The sequence below is a fragment of the Hyla sarda genome, chromosome 3, assembly GCF_029499605.1.
Source record: "Hyla sarda isolate aHylSar1 chromosome 3, aHylSar1.hap1, whole genome shotgun sequence".
Lineage (NCBI taxonomy): Eukaryota > Metazoa > Chordata > Amphibia > Anura > Hylidae > Hyla > Hyla sarda.
This window is the reverse complement of record NC_079191.1, coordinates 10,440,799-10,451,592: the sequence shown is the minus strand read 5'-3', so window position 1 is coordinate 10,451,592 and position 10,794 is coordinate 10,440,799. Positions and strand designations below refer to the sequence as shown.

Genomic DNA, 10,794 nt, shown 5'->3' with positions numbered 1-10,794 from the left:
AAACATCCCATGGAGACGTGTTGGTGTGAGATATCACCTCAGCCTCATCTTCATAACCTTCTCCAAGTGAGATGTACACCATAATGCTTTATAGATCCATCTTGTGGATTGTTGCCAGTACGCCTCAGAAATCTTAAATCCCAGCTCTTTCCCCCACTTAATATACTGTATGCCACGGCTTTAAAAGCTGGAAGGGAGGAGTCTAAAAATCATATATTTGTTTGAATCCATTTCCAGAATGGCGAAGAATATTAAAAGCTATTGGTGTCTACAATTTTTCTTCTATTCCTTTGGCCATTAGTATATGACATTTCTGCAAAAATTTTAAGAAATCGGAATTGGGAATGTTATAAGTCAATCAGATTTGTTTGAATGTGCATATTGACCCTTGTACATATAATTGTGAAACTTCTTTTAGGACCCATTCTATCCATCTGGATATATTCAAACCTGGCTTAATAAGATTAATATTCAAAAGAGTGTGTGATAGAATTGTCATGTTTTTGTTGTGCAATTGTAGGTGCCAAAATGCCCAATATTTTAAGCCCACTTCTTTTAATGGGGAACCCTTAGACAGAGTTTTATTGCACCATATAGGGAGGTATAATAATAATTCTGAGTCAATCATACCTGCCATATAGCAAATGACCAATTAATACGGTTAAATACTTTCTCGCTGTCCAGTGATAAAAAAAATGCTTTGATTCCTCATAATAAAGTAAGTTGACCACTCTTCTGCTATTGCCATACGCCTGCCGTCCCTTGATGAACCCTGCTTGATCCGAAATCACCAAATACAGCATAACCGAGGATAGACAATGGGCCAAAAAATTTTTGCGTAGATTTTCATATCCACGTTTAACAATGATTTTGGCCTAAAGTTACCAGTTCTATCCGGCGCTTTGCCTTCCTTTGGCAAGGTTATAATTAAAGCTGCTTGGTTCTCTTTTTGCACTATGCCAGTCTCAAATATTTCTTGCAAGAAGGCCAACAAAAAGGTGACAAAATCTCAAAATATCTTTTATAATAATCCGCGATCTGGCCCAGGAGATTTCCCTACCAGGATCAAGTTCAATATTTTCCTCGCATCCTCTAATGTCAAAGGTCTATTCAACTCCACTAGCTGAACTGGGTCCAAACAAGGTAAATCCAGCCCAGATAGAAAAGTCTGGATCTCCATCTCAGTGGGGATATTTAGCTTATCCTCTTTTAAGTCATAGAGGTTACAGTAGTAACTCATAAATTTGTCTGCTATTTGTTCAGTGTGGGATATTTTATCTCCTGATTTTTCATCTCTTCTAAAATAGATTCTCGATCTTGCCTGTTTACAACTAAATTCAACATGCTTGTTGACTGGCAGAGATGACAGCACTATGAGTACTGATGCTCATCTTTACTTAATAAGTTGAAGTAATTGTAAGTTTAAAATGTTGCATGTTTAGGCCATTGAAAGTTGAGGGACCACTTGTACATAAGTATTTAAATGGAGTGAGGTCAACTGTTCAGTAATCTCATAGTAAATTGTAATGGAACAAAAGGGAAATGATTGTTGTTGTTGTCTCACGTGTTTGTTCTATTAAGCACATATACTATGTTTAAAACTAACTACAGATCAGATAAAGGATTTGCATGGATATCAGACATGGTCAAATAATTTCCATAAGAAATAGACACGAGCCTGCTATAAAGAATCCTCCATGATCAAATCTGTATATACACCCTGAGACAAGACAGTACAGAGGAGATTATAAATCCTCAACAGAAAATTCTATTATTGATCATGGAATTTTCTACCAGATATTTTCTCCTAGCCGTGTTCTATATGATCTGCCTGGTGGGATTCACAGTAAATATGATTATGGTGGCGGCTAACCTCATGAAATGGAAAAACCTGAGATCTCTCCCGACCTATAATAAGATCCTCAGCTCTTTGGCGTCCTCCAGAGCTTTAGATTTTCTGACTTTCATTATAAATAACTCCATCAATGTATTTTTTCCATGGCTATTGAAAAACAATGTTGTGATGTTAACCTTAAATATGGAGATTATGTTCGTCTTCTGCAGCAGTCTCTGGTTGGCCACCCTCCTCTGTGTCTTCTACTGTGTGAAGATTGTGACCTACAACTATAAACTCTTCATCTTCCTGAAGACCCGGATCTCCACCATGGTCCCGTGGTTGATTCTGTCCTCTCTGCTGATCTCACTGATCTCCAGCCTTATATATGCTTGGTACAGTTATGACCTAAAGCTACAGAATTTATCCAATGGTTCTACTGGAAATATGGCTGGGTATGAACTTGTTGCAGTCCCAAACTATAATAACAAGTTCTTGCTTTTTTCTCTAGGCAGCATTCCTCCATTTCTTATATTATGTGTCTCCATCTCCTTGTTGATTCATTTCCTCCTCATTCACACCAGACGGATGAGGAGCAATGAGTCACATACCCAGAGCCCAAACCTAAAATCTCACTTTGGTGCTTTGAAAAGTATGAGCTTATTTTTGGTGCTACAGATAATGTATGTTATATTTCTGATCACATACAATTCTCATACATTTCTATATGTAAAGCATTCCGCTCAGATTTCTTCTCTAATACCCTGTAGCCTCCAGTTGCTCCATTCTCTCTACATGATCTCTTCCAGCAGTGAGGTGAAGAAGATGTTTCCCTCAGCACTCTGCTTCTCTCGGTGAGAGTGTCCATCCAGCTTGCAAGCCACATCCCTTCCACAAACCAAGTTCCTCCCACAAGAGTGGGGAAATTAATGGAAACCCTACTAAAGTATAGGATTGTGGAACATCTAAAATCCCATGGATTGCAAGATGAAAAACAACATGGGTTTACTTCAGGGAGATCATGTCAAACAAATCTTATTGATTTTTTTTGACTGGGTGACTAAAATAATAGATGGCGGAGGGGCAGTAGACATCACATATCTAAATTTTAGTAAGGCTGTTGACACTGTCCCACATAGAAGACTTATCAATAAACTGCAGTCATTGAGCTTGGACTCCAATATTGTTGAGTGGATTAGGCAGTGGCTGAGTAACAGACAACAGAGGGTTGAAGTCAATGGAGAATATTCAGAGCAAGGTCTTGTTACCAGTGGGGACTTCAGGGATCTGTACTGGGACCAGTATTGTTTAACCCCTTCAGGACCAAGCCCATTTTGGCCTTAAGGACCAGAGCGTTTTTTGCACATCTGACCACTGTCACTTTAAACATTAATAACTCTGGAATGCTTTTAGTTATCATTCTGATTCTGAGATTGTTTTTTCGTGACATATTCTACTTTAACATGGTGGTAAATTTTTGTGGTAACTTGCATCCTTTCCTTGTGAAAAATCCTAAAATTTGATGAAAAATTTGAAAATTTTGCATTTTTCTAACTTTGAAGCTCTGTGCTTGTAAGGAAAATGTATATTACAAATAAAAAATGTTTTTATTCACATATACAATAGGTCTACTTTATGTCTGCATCATAAAAGTGACGAGTTTTTACTTTCGGAAGACACCAGAGGGCTTCAAAGTTCAGCAGCAATTTTCCAATTTTTCACAAAATTTTCAAACTCACTATTTTTCAGGGACCAGTTCAGGTTTGAAGTGGATTTGAAGGGTCTTCTTATTAGAAATACCCCACAAAAGACCCCATTATAAAAACTGCACCCCCCAAAGTATTCAAAATGACATTCAGTCATCATTTTAACCCTTTAGGTGTTTCACGGGAATAGAAGCAAAGTGAAGGAGAAAATTCACAATCTTCATTTTTTACACTCGCATGTTCTTGTAGACCCAATTTTAAAATTTTTACAAGGGGTAAAAGGAGAAAATGTATACTTATATTTGTAGCCCAATTTCTCTCGAGTAAGCACATACCTCATATGTCTATGTAAAGTGTTCGGCGGGCGCAGTAGAGGGCTCAGAAGGGAAAGAGCGATAAGGGGATTTTGGAGAGTACGTTTTTCTGAAATGGTTTTTGGGGGAATGTTGCATTTAGGAAGCCCTTATGGTGCCAGAACAGCAAAAAACCCTCACATGGCATACCATTTTGGAAACTAGACCCCTTGAGGTACGTAACAAGGAATAAAGTGAGCCTTAATACCCCACAGGTGTTTCACGACTTTTGCATATGTAAAAAAAAAAAAAAATTTTCACTAAAATGTGTGTTTCCCCCCAAATTTCACATTTTTCCAAGGGTCAATAGCAGGAAATACCCCCCAATATTTGTAACCCCTTCTCTTCTGAGTATGGAGGTACCCCATAAGTTGACCTGAAGTGCACTATGGGTGAACTACAATGCTCAGAAGAGAAGGAGTCATATTTGGCTTTTTGAGAGCAAATTTTGCTCGGGGGGCATGTCGCATTTAGGAAGCCCCTATGGTGCCAGAACAGCAAAAAATACCCACATGGCATACCATTTTGGAAACTAGACCCCTTGAGGAATGTAATAAGGAATAAAGTGAGCCTTATTACCCCACAGGTGTTTCATGACTTTTGCATATGTAAAAAAAAAAAAAAAATTCCACTAAAATGTGTTTCCCCCCTAATTTCACCTTTTTGCAAGGGTTAATAGCAGAAAATACCCCCCAAATTTTGAAACCCCATCTCTTCTGAGTATGGAGGTACCCCATAAGTTGACCTGAAGTGCACTATGGGCGAACTACAATGCTCAGAAGAGAAGGAGTCATATTTGGCTTTTTGAGAGCAAATTTTGCTCGGGGGGCATGTCGCATTTAGGAAGCCCCTAAGGTGCCAGAACAGCAAAAAAAAACACACATGGCATACCATTTTGGAAACTAGACCCCTTGAGGAACGTAACAAGGGGTACAGTGAGCATTTGCCCCCCACTGGTGTCTGACAGATCTTTGGAACAGTGGGCTGTACAAGTTTTCATTTTCATGGACCACTGTTCCAAAGATCCGTCAGACACCTGTGGGGGGTAAATTCTCACTGCACCCCTCATTACATTCCGTGAGGGGTGTCGTTTCCGAAATGGGGTCACATGTTGGGTTTTGTTTTTTTTGCGTTTGTCAAAACCGCTGTAACAATCAGCCACCCCTGTGCAAATCACCTCAAATGTACATGGTGTGCTCTCCCTTCTGGGCCTTGTTGTGCGCCCCCAGAGCACTTTGCGCTCACATATGGGGTATCTCTGTAGTCGGGAGAAATTGCGTTACAAATTTTGGGGGGCTTTTTTCCCTTTTACCTCTTGTGAAAATGTAAAGTATAGGGCAACATCAGCATGTTAGTGTAAAAAATAAAAAAATGTTACACTAACATTCTGGTGTAGACCCCAACATTTCCTTTTCATGAAGGGTTAAAGAAGAAAAAGCCCCCCAAACCTTGTAACGCAATTTCTCCTGAGTACGGCGATACCCCATATGTCGCCCTAAACTGTTGCCCTGAAATACGACAGGGCTCCAAAGTGAGAGCGCCATGTGCATTTGAGGCCTAAATTAGGGATTTGCATAGGGGTGGACATAGGGGTATTCTACGCCAGTGATTCCCAAACAGGGTGCCTCCAGCTGTTGCAAAACTCCCAGCATGCCTGGACAGTCAACGGCTGTCCGACAATACTGGGAGTTGTTGTTTTTTAACAGCTGGAGGCTCTGCTTTGGAAACAGTGGTGTACCGGACGTTCTTATTGGGGGAGGGGGGCTGTGTAAGGGTATGTGTATATGTAGTGTTTTTAACTTTTTATTTTATTTTGTGTTAGTGTAGTGTAGTGTTTTTATGGTACAGTCACATGGGCGGGGGATTACACCGAGTTTCCCAGCGCAAAATTTGCTGCATCTCAAGATGCGAGAAACCCACTGTAAAAGCCTCGCCCATGTGAATGTACCCTGTACATTCACGGGGGTGGCGTGGCGGGGGGGGGGGGAAGGGGGGGGGCTTGCATCAGCTGTTGCAAAACCACAACTTCCAGCATGCATGGTCTGTTAGTGCATGCTGGGAGTCATAGTTTTGCAACAGCTGGAGGCACACAGGTTAGGGAACACTGAGTTAGAAACAGACAATGTTTCCCAACCAGTGTGTCTCCAGTTGTTGCAAAACTACAACTCCCAGCATGCCCAGACAGCTGAAGGGCATGCTGGGAGTTGTAGTTCGGCAACATCTGAAGGGCCAGATGTTGCTGAACTAAAACTCCCAGCATGCCTGGACAGTCAGTGCATACTGGGAGTTGTAGTTTTGCAACAGCTGGAAGAGCACAGATTGGAGACCATTATACAATGGTCTCCAAACTGGGGCCCTCCAGATGTTGCAAAACTACAACTCCCAGCATGCATGGTCTTTTAGTGCATGCTGGGAGTTATAGTTTTGCAACAGCTGGAGGCACACAGGTTAGGAAACACTGAGTTAGAAACAATGTTTCCCAACCAGTGTGTCTCCAGCTGTTGCAAAACTACAACTCCCAGCATGCCCAGACAGCTGAAGGGCATGCTGGGAGTTGTAGTTCGGCAACATCTGAAGGGCCAGATGTTGCTGAACTAAAACTCCCAGCATGCCTGGACAGTCAGTGCATGCTGGGAGTTGTAGTTTTGCAACAGCTGGAAGAGCACAGATTGGAGACCATTATACAATGGTCTCCAAACAGTGGCCCTCCAGATGTTGCAAAACTACAACTCCCAGCATGCCCAGACAGCCAAAGGCTGTCTAGGCATGCTGGGAGTTGTAGTTTTCAGACTCCTAGAAGCAGCAGTGAAGATCTTCACTGCTGCCTCTGAGGACTACATACTTACCCGTCGCTGCTATTCCACGTGGCCGGTCCCGCGCTGCTCCTCGGTCCCGCCGCTGGATCAGGTAAGTCCGCCGGTCCCCACGTGTTCCCCCCCGAATGCCGCAGGTCCCCGCGAGCCCCTGCAGCCTTCGTCCCCCGTTCTGCCCGACTTCCAGGGGCGGGCAGTGCGGGGGATCTGAACTTTCACCCCTGATCACTGTGATTGGTCCACAGGGACCAATCACAGTGATCGCTGACCAGGACCATCAATTGATGGTCCTGGGGGTGAAGCAGAAGTTGTCCCCTGCTGGAAACAGCGGGACTTCTGCCAGTTAACCCGTGCGATGCTGCGCATCGCCGGGTTAACTGCATGTCATTTATAAACGCTGGGATGCGCGAACGCACTGCACAACCCGGCATTTATATATGACATTCTGCGGGAAGGGGTTAATATCTTCATTAGCGATATTACAGAAGGTCTCGATGGTAAGGTTTGTCTTTTTGCTGATGACACAAAGATATGTAACAGGGTTGATGTTCCTGGAGGGATCCGCCAAATGGAAAAGGATTTAGACAAACTAGAAGAATGGTCAGAACTCTGGCAACTGAAATTTAATGTGGATAAGTGCAAGATAATGCACCTGGGGCGTAAAAACCCTCAGGCAAAATATAGATTATTTGACACAGCCCTGACCTCAGTATCTGAGGAGAGGGATTTAGGAGTAATTATTTCAGAAGACTTAAAGGTAGGAAGACAATGTAATAGAGGAGCAGGAAATGCTAGCAGAATGCTTGGATGTATAGGGAGAGGTATAAACAGTAGAAAGAGAGAAGTGCTCTTGCCGCTGTACAGAACACTGGTGAGACCTCAATTGGAGTATTGTGCGCAGTACTGGAGGACATATTTCCAGAAAGATATAGATACTCTAGAGAGAGTTCAGAGAAGATATTAAACTAGTACATGGATTGCAGGATAAAACGTACCAGGAAAGGTTAAATGACCTTAACATGTATAGAAGAAAGAAGAGACAGAGGGGATGTGATAGAAACTTTTAAACACATAAAGGGAATCAATACGGTAAAGGAGGAGAGCATATTTAAAAGAAGAAAAACTACCACAAGAGGACATAGTTTTAAATTAGAGGGGAAAAGGTTTCTGCAGTAATATCGGGAAGTATCACTTTACTGAGAGAGTAGTGGATGCATGAAATAGCCTTCCTGCAGAAGTGGTCACTGCAAATACAGTGAAGGAGTTTAAACATGCATGGGATAAGCATAAGGCTGTCCTTCACATAAGATAGGGCCAGGGACTATTCATAGTATTCAGATTATTGGGCAGACTAGATGGGCCAAATGGTTCTTATCTGCCGACACATTCTATGTTTCTATGTTTCTATTAGACACAATCTTTCTATCTTTGGCCCTTTTTTCTTTCGGGTTAAGGCATGACAGGTCCTTTAACCTCAATATCTTCATCACAGCTCAGAACCACCTTATTTCACAAGCTTCCCATCTCTGAAGAAATGTGTTGGTCCGCCTTGCAAGCCACGCCCTTACCACAAGCCACACCCCACAAAGCCACGTCCCCTTCTATTTTCACCTGAAATCTGTTCATTACAGCTCCGCTTAACCCAAGAAAGGGATATGAGGTCAGTATATGAGGACAGTATATGAGTATGAGTGGACTGATTTTTCCATAACAACCAATCACAGCTCAGCTTTCACTTTACCAGAGCTCGTTAGCTGAGCTGTGATTGGTTGCTGTGGGAAAATCACTCAACTTTTTCTCTCACAAAGTTTGATAAATCTGGGCCATGATCTCTTGGAAACGGCTCCACATTAATCCGTGATAATGCTTATCCTCCTTACCCAAATGTCATCTACATCTGAGGACTTCTTAGCTTTGTGAAAAGCCACTGCTAAAACTCCTCAATAAGGTTCTGTACAAAATGTAGTAATTTCATTGTGATTTTGCTGAAATTTTAAACTAATCCTGGCAAAACTATAAAATGTAAAAAATATATGCGGGGTCCATCTGAGCCAGTATGAGAGCAGGGGCTGAGGCTGGAGGTCCAGGAGCACTAATGATAATTGTATAGAGACAATCCAGTTTATTACAATGTTCTTTTGCCATTCACAAGTTTATACAGATAAAAAATAAGTCTGTCACCTATTACAAGTCTTTATTGTTTTATTTGCTTTTTTCTTTTATTTAGGAAATTAATAAATTCTAGTTATTCTGCCTTGTTTATTCCATAGGGACACAGTCAGTTTTTCTCAGACTCTCTTTCTACATTCTTTGACATTGTTTGTGTTTTATATGTGGCAAATTCTAGTTTTCTTAGGATAAATTTAAGGTACATTTAAAAATGTTATTTTTCAATTTTATTACCTTTAAACTTGTAATTGTTTTACTGGTTATTCTTATGCCTTCCCTGTTTACTCTTCATAACATGTTTGTCACGATGCCGGCTGGCAGGTAGTGGATCCTCTGTGCCAGAGAGGGATGGCGAGGGCCGCGCTAGTGGACCGGTTCTAAGCCACTACAGGTTTTCACCAGAGCCCGCCGCAAAGCGGGATGGTCTTGCTGCGGCGGTAGTGACCAGGTCGTATCCACTAGCAACGGCTCACCTCTCTGACTGCTGAAGATAGGCGAGGTACAAGGGAGTAGGCAGAAGCAAAGTCGGACGTAGCAGAAGGTCGGGGGCAGGCGGCAAGGTTCGTAGTCAGGGGAGATAGCAGAAGTTCTGGTACACAGGCTTTAAACACACAAAACGCTTTCACTAGGCACAAGGGCAACAAGATCCGGCAAGGAAGTGCATGGGAGGAGGATAGATATAGTCAGGGACCAGGTGGAAGCCAATTAAGCTAATTGGGCCAGGCACCAATCATTGGTGCACTGGCCCTTTAAGTCTCAGGGAGCTGGCGCGCGCGCGCCCTAGAGAGCGGAGCCGCGCGCGCCAGCACATGACAGCAGGGGACGGGAACGGGTAAGTGACCTGGGATGCGATTCGCGAGCGGGCGCGTCCCGCTGTGCGAATCGCATCCCCAACGGCCATGACAGAGCAGCGCTCCCGGTCAGCGGGACTGACCGGGGAGCTGCAGGGAGAAAGACGCCGTGAGCGCTCCGTGGAGGAGCGGGGGCCCGGAGCGCTAGGCGTAACAGTACCCCCCCCCTTAGGTCTCCCCTTCTCTTTATCCGGTAACTGCCTCCCCTGGGATGAGGACACCGGGAAAGGATGGAGGGATTCCTCAACGGCAGGCAGAACAGCAGGAGTAGGAATGGGGAGAGAGGGCAGAGGGCGAGACCTGGCACGGGGCAGTGTGACACCAGGACGAGGGCCATGAGGGGACACAGGGGCTTGCCTGATGGGACTGGGAGGGGGGGAGAGGCATTTCCTGTGGCAGGCAGAGTCCTTAATGACCTTAGGGGGACCGGATACAGGAGGAACCACAGGGTCACGGCAGGGAGTACTGGGAACCGGTTGAAGGCAGTCCTTGGAACAAGAGGGACCCCAACTCTTGATCTCCCCAGTGGACCAATCCAGGGTTGGGGAATGGTGTTGAAGCCAGGGTAGTCCAAGGAGAACTTCAGAAGTGCAATTAGGAAGGACAAAAAATACAATTTCCTCGTGATGAGGTCCGATGCACATTAGGAGGGGCTCCGTGCGGTAACGCACGGTGCAATCCAACCTGGCTCCGTTGACCGCGGAAATGTGGAGTGGCTTGACAAGACGGGTCACCGGAATGCGGAATTTATTCACTAAGGACTCCCGAATAAAATTCCCAGAAGCTCCAGAGTCCAGGCAGGCCACGGCTGAGAGGGGAGAGCTGGCTGAAGTAGAAATCCGAACAGGCACCGTGAGACGTGGAGAAGCCGACTTAGCATCAAGAGACGCCACACCCACGAGAGCTGGGTGCGAGCGTGCGTTTCCCAGACGTGGAGGACGGATGGGGCAATCCACCAAAAAATGTTCAGTACTGGCACAGTACAGACAAAGATTCTCTTCCTTACGGCGATTCCTCTCTTCCAGGGTCAGGCGAGACCGATCCACTTGCATGGCCTCCTCGGCGGGA

General features: G+C 44.1%; 1 protein-coding gene across 1 annotated transcript; it reads left to right on the top strand.

Moving 5' to 3' along the window:
- Positions 1 to 1,780: 1,780 nt before the first annotated feature.
- LOC130360919 (taste receptor type 2 member 39-like) lies at positions 1,781 to 2,692 on the top strand. The gene has a single exon (XM_056563473.1). The coding sequence runs from the start codon at positions 1,781 to 1,783 to the stop codon at positions 2,690 to 2,692; it is 912 nt and encodes a 303-aa protein (XP_056419448.1).
- The last annotated feature ends 8,102 nt before the right edge of the window (positions 2,693 to 10,794 follow it).

What these genes read in the sequence shown, in the direction of transcription:
- LOC130360919 (XM_056563473.1), top strand. Translation starts at nt 1,781, where the DNA reads ATGGAATTTTCTACCAGATATTTTCTCCTAGCCGTGTTCTATATGATC.